The sequence below is a fragment of the Octopus bimaculoides genome, chromosome 15 (assembly GCF_001194135.2).
Source record: "Octopus bimaculoides isolate UCB-OBI-ISO-001 chromosome 15, ASM119413v2, whole genome shotgun sequence".
NCBI lineage: Eukaryota > Metazoa > Mollusca > Cephalopoda > Octopoda > Octopodidae > Octopus > Octopus bimaculoides.
The window spans coordinates 5,014,763-5,032,164 of record NC_068995.1 but is presented as its reverse complement, the minus strand read 5'-3'; the positions used below and the strand labels follow the sequence as shown (position 1 = coordinate 5,032,164).

Genomic DNA, 17,402 nt, shown 5'->3' with positions numbered 1-17,402 from the left:
GTCAACTTAATTCACTTAGCCCCTCCCCTCAAAATTGCTAGCCTTGTACCTATAGCAGAAAAAAAAACCCAAAAATTATTTGTCCTTATTGTAATTGAAAGTGTATTGTTGTTGTTTTTGTTTTTGTTTCTTTAGATTTGGCAATTTAATCTTTAATCCGATCTGGAACAACAGTCACGTTTCCAGTGTGGTGATCAGCTTCAAAGAACCAATAGGAACACAAGGCAGGGGCGGATATTTTGACCAGTCAGGAATTATCAGGTGGGTATGCATGCACATGTGTGCGTGTATACACATATATACACTCACACACACATATACACACACACTCATATATGCACACATACATATATATTTATACACACATGTATATATATATATATATATATATATATATATATATATATACACACACACAAACACACGTATATATGCACACACACACATACACACAATATATACACACACATATACACACAATATATACACACACATATACACACATATATCACTTTGACACCTTATGCGCAGTACACAGTACACACCTGTTCAGGTAACATTGATTTGATGATGATTTCATCCCCCGTTTAATGTCTCCTCTCTCTGGAATTTTCTTCTTGGCTCTATATTTCCTGAAGTCTTTGACTCCCAGATGTTCAAGGAGATCCCTATAATCCCTACCAATGTGACCAGTCTCAAAACCCCCTACAACAAAGGGGCTCTCAATGTGATGTATGGTTTACTTTCTGTTGACCCTTGACTCTTTAGCGTTCAGATTACTCTGTCAAATACAAAGTCTCATTGATTCATGCTGTCTTAACCATGTGTTATCTTTTAGCTTTGAGATTTTGATGGTGTGATTATTTTTAGAATGCCATTGTAGGACAAGTGTGAGAGGCTGGATCTGGCCAGTTTGAACATAAAACAGGTAAAATATTTGGGCCAGATATGGCTGGTTTAAATGGTAAAGGGCTAAATGATCCGATGAAGGAATTTTGGTGTATTTCAAACATGGGATGCAGACAGTGTTGTCTCTTTGATGTTGTCCCTCATTCGTTAGTCTTTAATGATGATACCACTCATTCATTAGTCTTTAATAATGATACACTCATTCGTTAGCTTTTAATGACGATACCACTCATTCATTAGTCTTTAATAATGATACACTCATTCATTAGTCTGTAATGATGATACCCCTCACTTAACGGTACCTCTCATTTGTTAATCTTTAACGATGCTACCCTCATTCATTAGTCTTTAATAATGGTGAATATAAAGAAGGAATCTGTTGCTGTTTCAGAGATGTGATGCAGAACCATTTACTTCAATTACTGTCAATCGTTGCCATGGAACAACCATCCAGTACCAGCGCTGAAGACATCAGAAATGAGAAGGTGTGTGTCTGTTTTTGTCCTTCATTTTGCTATAAGGTTGTTGTTGGTGTTGTCTGTGTGGAGAAAAGTTTTGTAAGGGATTACAATACTATGTATGTATAAGAAACTCCCATATTTTTTCACCTAATTTTTGACAAAAAAGGGTTCCTTATGCACATTAAAATATGGTAATTTGCAAGACAAAGCCCTCTTAGTTGAGAGAGGGAGTGGAGTCAAGAGAAGTGGCTGTGTGCCAGGCAAGAGGTTAGAATATGATAGAGAGACAAGGATAGTTGTCTTATTATAGAGCAGACACAGTTTAACATTTCATCAATTTGACTTCTACGTTCTCGTTACAGGTGAAGGTATTACAATGTATTGAACCTCCCGAGATGAAGAATGTTGTTCTTGGTCAGTATGTTGGTGACCCTGATGCCGAAGGGGACAGTGCTAAGGGTTACCTTGATGACCCCACTGTGCCTGATGGTAAGTCCTTCTTCTATAGTCTTGTAGAATACAATCACTTCAGTTTGACCTAATCTTTTAAACAATTTCTGATTGATGTTCTAAGTCTTTTTTTTTTGAGGTTTTTTTTTTATTGCACTACTGGTCATCCATAGCAGGTTGTCAATGAGTTTTGTTACATTACTGCTCATTTGTACTACTTTTAATGCCCGTACGATTGTGAAAGATAAGATTGTTTACTTAATGTAAATTGAACGATAACAAGGTGCTCCTTTGGCGTGTGATCTACAAGGGAGATTACTTTGAGTTACATTTTAGTTTATTTTTCAATTTATAAAAGCCTATAAGACGTTGGCTAAAGATTTTTTACGATGTGATCAGCGACGAGACGAAGGCACTAAATTCACATCATTTCTTAAGAAAAAGAAACGTGCCACTTGGCCATGTGATCTACAATTTCAGGGGAGATTACTTTAGGTTACTTTTAGTTTACTGTGTGTTAGTGTTACTTCCTGTGTGACCTACGTGAGCAAATTTACTCTGGTCGATGGTCTATGTACATATTTTAATTATTATGTGGCTTTACTTATTATTAAGATGGTAAGAATTTTGAAAAAAACACATTTACAATGCTAAGTATTACAAAATAATTTAAAAAGTAACCTAAAGTAATCTCTCTTATAGATCACACGCCAAAGTAGCACCAATAATAGGTAAGAACTCTCAGGGTAATAGAGATGACAACTAGGAATATAGCTTTTCAGAGTTGCTGTTTCCTATGGTTGCACATTCAATACTACCTAGGTGGACTTTTACGCTATCTAAAGAATCAAATAGAATTTTTAAAAGAAATCATATATTTCATGGTTCTCAGAAATACGTAAGGGAGAGAATAATTTTCTTGTAAAGGAAAAATTATTATTCCTGAAAGAGTTGTTTCCCTTAAACACATTACCTGTTTGTATGATTTACTTTTTCAAAACCTATTTTGTACAGTAATTCATTTTCCTCTGCGTTCCGACTGTTACGTTTTACCTTTAGTTAAAAATTTCCAGGTTTTAAAGAAAAGATAAACGTGGTGTGATGTTTAGTTACAATTCTTTGTTCTGAATCATTATTGCAATAATTATTATTATTGGCTTCTCTTGTGGCAAAATTTGAAACCATTATTATTATTATTATTATTACTATTATTATTTATTTTTTTTAAGGCAGCGAGCTGGCAGAATAGTTTGCACGCTGGTTGAAATGCTTAGCTATATTTTGCCCATCGCTACATTCTGAGTTCAAATTCTGCCACGGTCGACTTTACCTTTCATCCTTTTGGGGGTCAATAAATTAAGTACCAGGTACACATTGGAGCTAATGTAATCAACACGTCCCCTCCCCCAAAATGGCTGCCCTTGTGGCAAAATTTGAAACCATTATTATTATTATTATTATTATTATCATTATTATTATTATAGATTCTCTGACTCCAACTTTTGCTGCTGCCGTATTATTTGTCAACAATGAACGTTGGAAAGGAGTCCCTTTTATTTTAAGATGTGGTAAAGGTAAGAAATTCTAATTCTTTAATTATTAAACTAAAATGCTTCAAACATTTCAGTTAAATACATGACTGTTAATTATTGTGACATAATTAACAGAGAGAAAACGAGTTTATAAGATTGGTTGCTATGATGACTGTGTGTATATGTTGTGTGTGTGTGTTGTGTGTTGTGTGTGTGTGTGCATACAGTTAGCCTGTTTTGTAAATGTGTAGTGGGGCCTACGTACAGTCAGCTGTGTGTCTGTGTATTTATACAGTTGTGTGTGTGGGCCGATGGACATCTGTAGAGTTAGTTGTGATGTGTGTATGTTGGGGGGGACCTATGGATATCTGTACACTTAACTGTGTGTGGTCATTCCTGTTGTTTGACATAGTCAGACACCTGACTGACACGTCTACCCTTAATTTTATCCCCAGCCAGAGGTTATAGTAGAAGAACCTTGCCCAAGGTGCCACACAGTGGTACTGAACCCAGAACCATGTGGTTGCGAAGCAAGCTTCTTACCACACAGCCACTCCTGCACCTATATTCATTATTATAACAATTCTAGGTACAATTATATCACTGTCATCCACCCCACCCCTAGCCCCTCCCTACCCTGGTCTCCACCCAGTTTCTACCCACTTTTTTTCTACTCTAATACCTGAACCCTTTCCTATTTCAGCCCTCAATGAACGTAAAGCTGAGATTCGCATCCAGTTCCAGGATGTTCCGTCTGACATCTTTAAACGTGGCTGCATCAAGCGGAACGAACTGGTTTTCCGTGTCCAGCCAAAGGAGGCCATCTACATGAAGGTGATGACCAAGCTACCTGGAATGTCCTTCAACTGTGAGGAAAGTGAACTTGACCTGACCTTTGAGAATCGATTTATGGTCAGTTGCAACACTTTTTTTTAAAATTTATTTATTTACCGTGTTTCACTCATTGTAACCATCTCTGCCTTTGTTACTGTTGGCATCTTCGTTTTCATATTCATTATCGCCATCAGCATCTTTAGCATCCTGGTCTCTATCCTCAGCATCAATGACACCACCACCATCATCATCATCAACATTGCCACCACCACCATCACCAATGGCTATCAGCATTATAGTTGCTGCTACTATCATCATCATTGCACCACCACCACCATCATCATCATAATTTCCAATTGGGTCAAATAGTCTTGAAGGAAGGAAGGAAGGACAGACTGAATGATTTAGTCTTAGATTTTTGTCAAGATAAAGAAAAAAGACAGGATGGTCAATGGCTGGAACTTCTTTAACCCATTTGTGTTGGTATCAAAAGGGTATTAATCAGGTGTGTTAGACCTAAATAATAACAACAATGAAAACCACCCATGGGATTGTGTGATTTCCTTTTCTGATACAACATCATGAGTTTTCTTTTTCTTTTCCCCTTGAATTCTGCTTTCAGAATGCCAAGTTCCCCGATGCCTACGAACGTCTCCTCATCGACGTCTTTGCTGGTTCCCAAATGAACTTTGTCCGTTCTGATGAATTATATGAAGCTTGGCGTATTTTCACACCTTTTCTGGATGAGATTGACTCCTCGAAAGTGAAACCAATTCCATATAAGTTTGGCAGGTAAGACAACTGCATTTGCACTCTTAACGAATGCTTAGTAATATATGAGAATAATTATGAACTTTGTGTTGGTCAGCGAAAATGATGAAGAGTGGGTGAAAGCCTTAACCAAATGTCAGGCCTCCCCTCTACCCTGGGGCTGGCTGAAATTAAGGGAAAAAAGAAACTTACTAACTGCAAGATAGTTTTTGCACCTCGCACCGCCTTTAGTTGAACAAACTGACCCCAGGACTTATTCTTTGTAAGCCTAGTACTTATTACATCAGTCTCTTTTGCTGAACTGCTAAGTTACTGGGATGTAAACACACCAATATCGATTGTCAAGTGATGGTTGTAGGGGACAAACACAGACACACAAATATATACATGCACACACACACAATGGGCTTCTTTCAGTTTCTGTCTACCAAATCCATTCACAAGACTTTGGTCAGCCCAAGGCTTATAATTAGAAAAAACACTTGCCCAAGGTGCCATGTAGTGGGACTGAACCCAGAACCATGGCAGTTGGGAAGCAAACTTCTGACCACACAGCTACTCCTGTGCCTGTGTGTATAGATTAGTATGCTAATTTAATCATAGTGCTTTCTTGACGGAAATGTCTGGAAGGAAGAGTAGAGGGTAGATGATCCAGGGGCAGGCAAAGATCACGGCGGATGGACAGTGTCACGAGTTGGTTGGCAAAAGTGGCTGGGCAGCTGGAGAACCTACACTTAATCAAGAAGACTTTGGCTGGAGTGTCCTTTTGTGGTCTTAGGTTCAATTCTGCTGTAGGGCAGCGAATTTGTGTTTTTGAAAATGTTCAGTTCTCAGTTTTCCATACACCAAAACTATACATTTTTGTTTTTCCTTCTTCAGATCAAATGCTTCCTGTTTTAATAAAATCTAATATTTTTTCTTCTTCCCCAGTCGTGGTCCACCAGAGTATGACACCTTGACCAAATCTTTCAACTTTGTCTATTCTGGAACCTATCGATGGAAAGACGCATCCAAAATATAAAAAAAAAATCATTCTGTCAGGTCTTGTATTTCTTGTCAACACAAAAATGAAAAACATTGACACAATTTTTTCTATTCCCATCCCACTTTTTTTTTTTTTTTGCAAAAAATATTATTTAACAGTAATTTATATAAGTCTCTGGATATAACTTGTTTAAATAAAAATTATTTACATGTTTGAATATTTATGTTTGACGCATGTGTTTAATTATTACATGTTGAAGTGTGTTACCATTGTTTTTGTTTCTAAAACTAAACCTGTACTGTATTATTTAAAAATTTAGTGGTTATGAGTCTGAATTGGGAACTAACTTTAGGCGTATGTAGATGAGTGTAACTGACAACACTAACGAAGTAATTAGGAAAGTTCTGTAATTCTTGAGGTTGAAGATATCTCTGTATTTTCCATGTAGTATTTTTAATTTCTCTGCTCAATAATTTTATGCATGAAATGATTTATGTTTGAGATTTAATGTTTGTACTTGTAGTATTAAGTAGGTATAGATGTAATGGATATAATTACAGTTTCACTCCAGCTTCTTGTCTATTAATTCTAAAGTAGCATTTGTTTTTAATGCTGTTGACACTATTGGATTGAATGGTATTTGCTCAAGTGTCAAAACCATAATGATATCTGTTTGGCAGCTGATGATGGGTGTACAAGCTTTATGTGCTTGTTGTCTGAATGTTTTACAACCTGTTTTTAGTTGTCCTTCCTTTTGTAAGGTTGACTTACTTAAAATGGATTATTATAATCTTGTTGCATATATTATTTCAGACATTGACACTGTAAGATTGTCCTCCATTGTGATTTTAATTCTGGTTAGGATTATATTCATGGAGGGCACTGTTGTTAATTTCTAATCTTCTGGTGAGGATTGGCAACAGGAAGGGTATCAAGCCATAGAAAATCTACCTCAGTTCTGTTTGACCAATACAAGAATGGAAACTGGAGGCAAAAAAAATAATGATAATAGACATAGGCATATAAACGTTATCTCTCTCTCTCTCTCTTACTTCTTTCATCTCTACATAAACGCGTTTAAGATATCTGTTGATTATCAGGAATATAATAAATAAAAAAAAGGTTAGAACTCTAGCAACACTGCCAAACCCCAATTTAATGGTAAACAATACCAGCAGAATAATATCCTGTTTCTACTTCTATTATTTAAACATTTAGAAACCAGTTCTATCTAGTTGCAAGATTCAGCCAGACTGTGTTTATGCTGTTGTAACTAGAGCTGGCTTTGACCTCATTGTTTGCTTTCCTTCTCAGGAAATAAATTCCACCAAATTCCATAAGATAATCACATATATATTTTGTTTTTACATGACACTTCCAATACACACAGTTTCTGTCAATTAATTTCTAACCCCTTTGCCTCTCCTCTGCATCCCATGAGAAACACAACACATTTCCTTGGCTTTCTCTGCATCATATATGATACTTTATCTCAACCACCAGAGAGTAACTTGCAACTTACGAAAGGAAAGCTTTATGCTACTCAAAACCTATGAAACAAGGGCTAATTAAAAGTTTGAAAACAATCATGAACATAGATGCAGGAGTGGCTGTGTGGTAAGTAGCTTGCTTACCAACCACATGGTTCCGGGTTCATTCCCACTGCGTGGCATCTTGGGCAAGTGTCTTCGACTATAGCCTCGGGCTGACCAAAGCCTTGTGAGTGGATTTGGAAGATGGAAACTGAAAGAAGCCCGTCACATATATGTGTATATGTATATATGTGTATATATATATATGTGTGTATATATATATGTGTGTATATATATATATGTGTATATATATATATATGTGTATATATATATATGTGTGTATATATATATATATATGTGTGTATATATATATATATATGTGTATATATATATGTGTATATATATATATGTGTGTGTGTGTGTATATATAACACAACAGCTCTCAAAAATAATCCCAGAGTCCTTCTCTGGTACCGGATCGATCGAAATGATAGTCATGGAATGTGGGTGTACGAGCCATGTTTGTAATGCTGTGTGTGTGATGTCTGCAGTGGGAACAGGGACAGTTTTCTCTATGAAGGCCTTTTTCAGTCTATCCACTGATATAGTGTCTTTACGACCATTAAGGTCTATAGAGAAAAATTTATCCATGCGTAAAAGAAATGGAAAGGACATGTATATGGTGCTGTTAACGGAGGTTTAACAACATTGTTGCACACTAAAATGTGAGTCCAAGAAATAAAGCTTCCTTCAAGGCAGAGCTAGAAATGCAATTGTTAAGTAAGAGGTTTTAAACAGGAGCAATGTATTCAAAATTGGTAAAACTAAAAATTGTCAAGGATAAATTATGTTAGTGTTATTTAATTTCTGAACGGTTTTGCTGCGATTTCTTTATCCATCAGTTTCTACCAAGATAGAGACGCGAGTAAAATTAATAATAGAGAAACGAAAATAGAACTTTGGAAACAACAATGCTGCCATAACTTACATGGAAACCATGAGTGTGCTTTCAAGGGAGATAACTAGAGAAAGACTTGAAAGTCAACATAAAATCGTAATACTTCATGTAAAGTAAATATAACAAATAATCCAGAATCCTTGTCCAGTATCGGATCGATCCCAAAATTAAATAAGTTTGTGCCAGTCACAGGGCCAAACATCCCTGAAAGTTTCATCCGAATCCATGCAGTGGTTCTTGAGACACCTTGTCCACAGACAAACAAACAAACATGACTGAAAACAATACCTCCGTCTTCGCTAAGGTGGAGGTAATAATGAAAATGGTTTTGAATGTCAGCACAAGGCCAGCAATTTTAAAGGGAGTGGAGTCAGCTGATTACATTGACCTCTGAAAGGATAAAGGCAAAACAAACCTCAGAATAATAATAAAAATACTACTAATAATAATAATTCTTAGTTCTTTATTAGATCCATATATAATAATGACGTTGATAAATGTGAAAAATCAAAGCATTTTTTTCAGTATTTTTTCCTTACAAAATATCATTTTTTTAAGTAAAACAGACATTTTTTTTTAAAGTTTTTCACAATTTTGTATTTTTGTTTTAAATAATAAAAAAAAAAAATCAAAACAAAACAAAGAAAAAGGGTTTCATGTGAGGAGGGAGTCTCATGGGAATGGTCAGTAAAAGACTATCAGAGTCTCTAGCACTGCAACGACCAATAGCAGCAATAATAATAATAATAATAGTATTAATTATCCTTTTTTTTTATTATTTGCAACAAGGGCGACAGACGAGGTTGGATGGGGACATTACAAAGGGGAATAAGCATAAAGCCTCAAATTATATTTTAAGGGGAGGGGGTATATTCACTTATATATCAGCCCTGCCTCCCTGCCCTCCACAATACTGGACTTGCTGTTTCATTTTATCAACTCCCCCACTCCCTTACTTACTCCTGGGACAAAAGAAGATGGATGAGGGGTAAAGTGAACCCTACGGAAGAGGATTCAAACACAGATGTCGGGTGATGGAAGGAATCTTGCACCATTTCTGCCAAAAAACATTCTTACTGAAGAAGCCTTTCTACTATAAGCACAAGGGCCTGAAATTTTCAGGAGAGGGGACCAATCAATTACCTCAACCCCCAATGTTCAACAAGTATTTGATTTCTTGATCCTCAAAAGATGAAATTCAAAGCCAGCCTCCGAGGAATCTGAACTCAAAATGCAAAACTAGAAGAAATGTAGCTATGCATTTTGTCCTGGGTGCTAATAATTCTGTAAGCTTGCCTCTATCAACCCAATTAATAATAATAATAATTAATAATAATAATGGCTTCAAATTTTTGGCACAAGGCCAGCAATTTTAGGAGATGGGGTAAGTCAATAACATCAACCCCCAGAAACTCAACTGGCCCTTACTTTATCAACCCCGATAGGATGAAAGGAAAAATTCACCTCAGCAGGATTTGAACTCTGATCAGGAGTTATACCTCAAGGCATTTTGTCTGATGCTCTGACCATTCTGCTAATCCACTGCAGTGTGTATAATAATAATAATAATCCTTTCTATTATAGGCACAAGGCCTGAAATTTTGGTAGAAGGGGACACTTGATTACAGAGACCTCAGTACTCAACTGGTACTTAGTTTATCGACCTTGAAAGGATCAAAAGACAAAGTCGACCTCAGCGGAATTTGAACTCAGAATGTTGCAATTGACAAAGTACCACTAAGCATTTCTGCCAGCTTGCTGCCTTAATAATAATAATAATAATAATTTCTTTTAAGGGCAACAAAAGCTTCAGATGGGGACAGTACAAGGATGAAATTGAGAACACAGAACTTAGGTGTTGCAGAGTGGAGCATCTGGTGAGTTCATCCCTACCTGGTTCATATTTCTTCAAACCCTGGCCAGATTTAAAGATGGGAGTTCAACAAGGGAGTGGGGGTTAAGTTGATTACATTGACCCCAGCACTCAAATGGTATTTTATTGACTTTGGAAAGATAAAAAAGCAAAGCCGACCTCAGCAGAATTTGAACTCAGAATGTAAAGATGCTAAGCATTTTGCCCAGTGTGCTAACAATTCTGCCAGCTCATTGCTTTGATGATGACGATGATGATAATAATGATGTGAATTTCTATAAAGAAAAATTAAAAGTAGATTCAATTGAAATGTATCTCTATATGTTGTGCTTTCTTCCCTGGTATACCGTAGTATATGACAGGTATTTTAAAGGTTAGTTACCACAAAAAAAAGTGAAGGTGATGAAAGGTGGATGAAAACCAGTCAAATGTTACACCTTCTCTGTACCCCAGGGCAAACTGAAATGGTTAAGTGGAGGGGGGAGTAATTAAAAAAAAGGATTAATTGTAAGATAGTTCTGCACCACAAAGATGTTAATAATAATAATAATAATAATCCCTTCTGTTAGGGGCACAAGGCCTGAAATTCGTGGGGAGTGGACTAGTTGATTACATCGACTCTAGTGTTTCACTAGTACTTAACTTATCGACCCCGAAAGGATGAAAGGCAAAGTCGACCTCGGTGGAATTTGAACTCCGAATGTAGCAGCAGACAAAAATACTGCAAAGCATTTTGCCTGGCATGCTAACGTTTCTGCCAGCTCACCACCTAAATAATAATAATAATAATAGTAATAATAATAATAATAATAATAATAACAATAATAATAGTAATAATGATAATAATAATAATAATATTTTATTGACCACAAGGGTCAAATACGTTGGGGACAACACAAGGACGAAATATAAAAATGTCCGGGAAGGGATTTAAACATGTAAAAATAACAATAAAGTCATTCAGGCAATTAAAATAAGAGTAAGAAAGAAAGAAGAAAAGCAGAAAAGAGGAGTAGAGTGAGTAAGAGTATTGGAGGAGAGTTTTTGTTTTTGTTTTGGTGAAAAGACAAAAAAAAAAAAAAACAATGTGTGACAATAAGTGGTGATGATGATGATGACGGTGATGATGATGATGATTGTGATGGTAGAATGATGTTTCATGAATTAGGAAAAAAAAAATAAGCAAAATTTATATTTATGTATATACATACATAAATATATACATATGCATATTCACTGATGCCTGTCAATGTGTGTGTATGAGTATGTACTCATATATATACATACACACACATAAATACACACATATATTCAGATATATATATATATGTGCATGCATATATATATATATATTTATATATATATATATACACACGCATACATATTCATATATAAAAAGTAAAGTTCTTCTCAAGTCCTTTCTCTATTGTAATAGTTGTAGTAGTAGCAGAAGTAGTAATCATGGTGATAGTATCTGTGGGTCACAAATGGCCGGTCACCTGGCTGGTCAATAGTTAGCAAGTTTATGGAAACCAACTGGAAATCAGAAAGAAAATATTTATTTACAAAGGTGTGTTTATTGGTGCACTTGTACTTATGAACGTATAATTTTGACAGAACAAATTTTAATAAAACATAGAAAAATAGCAAATTTTAAGTGGGGGGAAAAAAAATCAACTTTATATCCAAGGTGGAAATACATACAGATGTAATAAAACTGTAATTGAGCCCAAAATGTGATTTGGTTTAACCTACCATTCACTCAGAATGTGAAACCTTAAATTTTTTGTTTCTGAAACTTCTCTATTGGAAGAAAATTTTCTGTTAAGTTATTCAATGGACAGAATGGGGGACTGGTATGCATGGGTGACTGCTGGTCTTCCATAAACAACCTTGTCCAGACTTGTGCCTCAGAGGGTAACTTTCTTGGTGCAATCCCATGGTCATTCACGACCAAAGTGGGGGGGGGGGGGCTAACCTAGTCATTTAATAAATACAAATGTAGAAAATACATACCATAATAAACTAAAAATTGGAGTTAAAATGATTGACTAAAATCCTTAAATGGTGGTGCCCCAGCAGGAAGACAGTAAAAAAGTATGGAGGAGACAATGAAGAGTTTGCAGAAAAAGACGAGAAGCTTTTAAGATGACTGTTCAAAATGTGTTGGATATGGTTCTAGAGGAATCGTGTTCTGTGAATGTCATAAACTCACCTTTAAAAGAGACCGCAGTCTTTCAAATTATTCTTGATGATAACATCAGTGACCACATCAAACACAAACTGGACGTTATTGGTGTCTGTGGCACAAGTGAAGTGCGTGTAGATTTCTTTCTCCTCTTTCCGTTTGTTTAGGTTTTCAAACTGGAGTTGTATGTAAGCTGCGGACTCTTCGTAAGTATTGCCACCTGGAAATAAACGGAGGGGAAAAACAGTAACAACAACAATAACAATTTGTTTATTTGCCACAAGGGTAACACGTGAATGAAACATTATCAGGACTAATTACAAAAATGGGGAGACTTTATAAAACAGGGAATTCTCAATCTGGGTCAGATGCAAAACCTAGTTTTTTTTTCTTTTTAGGGGATTCGCACTAAAAACAGTAAAATATAAGTCAATTACAAGAAAAGTTTATATTTATAGAGGGAAGACCCTCAGGGCCCACTGGAGGGATGCTTGAGGGCCACATGCATCCATGGAAGCTGCAGTAGAAAACCACTGGTGTATAATAGCATACAAAAGGTGTGGAAGATGTCCCAAAAAAGGGACAGCTACTTGCAGCTAATCAACAAACTCACAGGTTGAGATTACCCCCTCCCAGCTTATTGTCTCAGTCTCAAGCCTTTTGTTAAGGTTTCATTTAACACAAAGGATGGGGGTGCTGGGGGGGGGGGAGAAAGACCCTACTAAAAAGTATTTTTTTATCCTTATGGAGCACTTATATAATAATAATAATCCTTTCTACTAAAGGCACAAGGCCTGGATTTTGTGGGGAGGGGGACAGTCGATCACACTGACCCCAGTGTTTCACTTGTACTTAATCTATCGACCCCAAAAGGATGAAAGGCAAAGTCGACCTTGGCAGAATTTGAACTCTGAACGTAAAGACAGATGAAATACCTCTAAGCATTTTGCCCAGCATGCTAACAATTCTGCCAGCTTGTTCCACCTTAATAATAATAATAATAATAATAATAATAATAATAATCCTTTCTATTATAGGCACAAGACCTGAAATTTTGGGGGAAGAGGGTAATTGAGTAGATCGACCCCAATACACAATTTATCAACCTCAAAAGGATGAAAGGCAAAGTCGACCTCAGCAGTATTTGAACTCAGAACATAGCATCGGGCAAAATACCACTAAGCATCCAATGCGCTAACGATTCTGCCAACTTACCACCTTAATAATAATAATAATAATAATAATAATAATAATAATAATAATCCTTTCTAGTATAGGCACAAGGCCTGAAATTTTGGAGTGGGGGTGAGTTGATAATGTCCACCCCAGTACGTAACTGGTACTTATTGCTATGACCTCAAAAGGATGAAAAGTAAAGTCAACCATGACAGGACTTGAACTCAGATCATATAGCCAGACGAAATGCTGCTAAGCATTTTGTCCAGCGTCGTAACAACTCTGCCAGCTCACCACCACCACCACCATAACAACAACAACAACAACAATAACAACAACAATTACCTTCGTACTCTGGGAAGCAAGTTGTGAGAGGAGAGTTTTTGATTTTGTCTTCGAATAAATCTTTCTTGTTGAGGAAGAGCATAATGGAAGTGTCCAAGAACCATTTATTGTTGCAGATGGAGTCAAATAATTTCATACTTTCCATCATTCGGTTCTGGGTTAACAAGTTTTTAAAAGGAGAGAAAGAAAGAAAAAAAGAAAAAAAAGGAAAACAAACAGTTAATAAAAATGAACAAAAGTTTATTTTAAATTTTAAATTTAGTTGTTTAAAATAACATTAAGTTGCTTTGGTTTCTGGGTCTCTTTGCCAGAGACCATCATCATCATCATCATCATTTAACCCTTCAGCATTCAGATTACTGTCAAACACTAGTGTGTGTGTGTGAGTCTCTCTCTCTCTCTCTCTCCTTGTCTTGATGTTGCAAAAGAGTTTGCAAATGAATATCCCAGTTAGAAACTGTGTCGTTTATATCCAGTCTTCTATGAAAACATGTCTGGCCATTGAGGGGAAATATCACTTTGCTTGGAAACAGGTGAGGGTTGGTGACAGGAAAAGCACCCAGCTGTAGAAAATTTGCCTCAACAAATGCCATCTGTGCCATATAAGCATGGTAAAGCGGATACTAAAACAATTCCGATAATGATAAATAATTTTGCTAATGACCCCATCCCATTATTTATTTTAATTCTAATGATATGACCAAGTTTGAGCAGGATGAAATAGAGAAGGAAGAAGTGAAGAGAAGCACAACATTCCTGTCATATTTTTTCCCCTAATTACTTCCAATTACAATACTTCAGTGAAATGAAGTCAAAAGCGGATAACAAAAAAAAAAAAAAGAAACAAAGAAGAGAAAAAAAAAGAAACAACCAAGTTTTATAACAGAAACGAGGAACTAAATTGCAAACATTTGATAAATTTGACTTTTATTTATAAGCTTTAATAAAGGTTTCATATTTTGACACAAGACCAGCAATTTTAGGGAGGGGAGGTGGGGGTAAGTAGATTAAATCAACCCCAGTGTTTAACTGGTACTTATTTTGTTGACTCTGAATGGATGAATGGCTAACTCAACCTTGGTGGAATAGACAAATGAAATGCCATAACGCATTTTACCTGGCATGCCAACAATTCTGCCAGCTTGCTTTACTATTATTATTACTATTATTATTATTATTATTATTATTATTATTATTATCATTATTACTATTATTATCAAGGCGGTGAGCTAGCAGAATTGATAGCATGCTGGACGAGACTGTCGCTACGTTCTGAGTTAGAGTAATGGATGTTGTAGTTGACTCAATCAATGGAACAGCTTGCTTGTGGAATTAACACACAAGTGGCTGAGTACTCCATAAACATGCATACCCTTTAAATGTAGTTCTCAAAGAAATTTGGTGTAACACAGAATGTGACAATGCTGGTTCTGTTTTGAACTACAGGTGTGCCGGTGGCATGTAGAAAGCACCATCCGAACGTGATCAAAGCCAGTGCCCCCGACTGGCTCCCGTGTTGGTGGCACATAAAAAAAGCACTATCTGAACGTGATCGATGCCAAGCCTGTTTGACTGGCTCGTGTGCCAGTGGCATGTAAAAAGCGCCCACTACACTCTCAGAGTGGTTTGCGTTGGGAAGGGCATCCAGCTGTAGAAACTCTGCCAGATCAGATTGGAGCCTGGTGCAGCTGCTGGCTCTCCAGACCTCAGTCAAACCGCCCAACCCATGCCAGCATGGAAAACAGATGTTAAACAATGATGATGATGATCTCATTTTTGCCAGCTGAATGATCTAGAGCAATGTGAAATAAAGTGTCTTGCTCAAGGACACAACATCTCACCAGGAATTGAACTCACGATCTCGTGATTATGAACTGACTATCCCAGCTACTAAGCTATGTGCTTTCACCTCATAGAATTGACATTTGTGTATTATTATTATTATAATTATGGCCGGGTTCCAACCTGGGCTGAATAAAAAAGTTGACCCCGGCGGGATTTGAACTCAAAGTGCAGAGAGTTGGAATAAACATGTAAAGTATTCTACCTGATGGTTTAACATCTCTGCCACTTTGCTGCCTTATTTGTGTATGGGTATGGGTATGGTGTGTGTGTGAGAGAGAGAGAGAGGTATGAGTTATAAAAGCATTTTGAGAGAAACTCACCATTTCTTGGTCCTCGGCTAACATTAAGTCGTATTCACTCATGGCTACAATGAATATTATAGCTGTGACACCTTCAAAACAGTGAATCCATTTCTTCCTCTCAGATCGTTGACCTCCGACATCAAACATTCTAGAAATAGACAGAGAGAGAGAGAGGGGGGGATGAATATGAGAATGAGACAGAAAAGTGAGAGGGGACGAGACAGAGAGAGAGAGTGAGAGAAAGAGAGAGTTTTAATGAATGGCTTTGAGAGAATGAATGAATAAGAACATATTCTAAGCTGTATGATCAAAGATAGTGCTCCACCCATGACTATCCAGTATTTTTCTAAGACACAGTGTATCTAAGTCTACATTTCCCGGTGTGTCCCTTTTTTTAAGATAGAAGAGTGTAATACGAGGGAGGTTTGGCTGTTATATTTTGAAGTTTGAAAGACAATGGCATTGGTGATTATAGTAACTGCATTTCCCAACCACATGGTTCCAGGTTCAGTCTCACTATATGGCACCTTGGGCGAGTATCTTCTACAATAGCTTTGAGCTAACCAAATGCTTGTGAGTGGATTGGGTAAACGGAAACTGAATGAAGCCTGTCATATATACATATATATATATGTGGATGTGTGTGTGTGCACATTTGTGTCTGTGTTTGTCCCTCCACCATCAATTGACAACTGATGTTGGTGTGTTTTCATCCCCGTAACTTAGCGGTTCAGCAAAAGATACAGACGGAATAAATACCAGGTTTTACAAAAAAATAAATAAATAAGTACTGGGATTGATTTGTTTGACTGAAACTCAAGGCAGTGCCCCAGCATGGCCACAGTCTAGTGACAGAAACAAGTGAAAGATAAAAGCTAAAAGCTAATGACTACAGCTAATTGCAAAGCAATTATGAGAAGGAAGGAATAACGACTGTATCGTTGGTGATGTCAGTCTTAGATAAAGACTATTATTATTTAGCCCGTGGTCAGCTCTGATTGAGCAGACCAATGATCATAGGCGTTCCAGCCATGGCTATCTCATCTTTCCATTTCCTTTTTGCATACAGCATTTCTGGGACGACATGATTGAACAAGTTCACTTCTTTTAAGATACTAGGGTTTAATCCAGGGAAAAGATTTGACCCCCTAATTCTATCAGGTTTAGTGATTACAACTATGATGCTCACAATGATGATGATGATGATGATGATGAGGAGGAGGAGGAGGAGGAGGAGGAGG

General features: G+C 36.7%; 2 protein-coding genes across 4 annotated transcripts in view; one reads left to right on the top strand and one right to left on the bottom strand.

Annotated features, from left to right (window-relative positions):
• Window positions 1–6,165, top strand: part of LOC106874526 (glucose-6-phosphate 1-dehydrogenase) — a 29,842-nt gene extending 23,677 nt beyond the window's left edge. For all 3 annotated transcript variants that reach the window (XM_052973162.1, XM_052973163.1, XM_052973161.1), the window contains 7 exons: window positions 136–261; window positions 1,301–1,394; window positions 1,733–1,859; window positions 3,305–3,394; window positions 4,056–4,264; window positions 4,809–4,978; window positions 5,888–6,165. In XM_052973162.1, the coding sequence (XP_052829122.1) occupies window positions 136–261; window positions 1,301–1,394; window positions 1,733–1,859; window positions 3,305–3,394; window positions 4,056–4,264; window positions 4,809–4,978; window positions 5,888–5,978 (907 nt within the window). In that variant the 3' untranslated portion in view covers window positions 5,979–6,165. The remainder of the gene's footprint in view (window positions 1–135; window positions 262–1,300; window positions 1,395–1,732; window positions 1,860–3,304; window positions 3,395–4,055; window positions 4,265–4,808; window positions 4,979–5,887) is intronic.
• A 2,713-nt stretch (window positions 6,166–8,878) lies between these two features.
• LOC106874528 (guanine nucleotide-binding protein G(i) subunit alpha) overlaps window positions 8,879–17,402 on the bottom strand; it is a 79,824-nt gene continuing 71,300 nt past the window's right edge. Inside the window, exons 7-10 of the mRNA XM_014922293.2 lie at window positions 16,180–16,309; window positions 14,015–14,168; window positions 12,521–12,713; window positions 8,879–11,841 (exon numbers count right to left, since the gene is read on the bottom strand). Of these exons, the coding sequence (XP_014777779.1) occupies window positions 12,523–12,713; window positions 14,015–14,168; window positions 16,180–16,309 (475 nt within the window). The 3' untranslated portion in view covers window positions 8,879–11,841; window positions 12,521–12,522. The remainder of the gene's footprint in view (window positions 11,842–12,520; window positions 12,714–14,014; window positions 14,169–16,179; window positions 16,310–17,402) is intronic.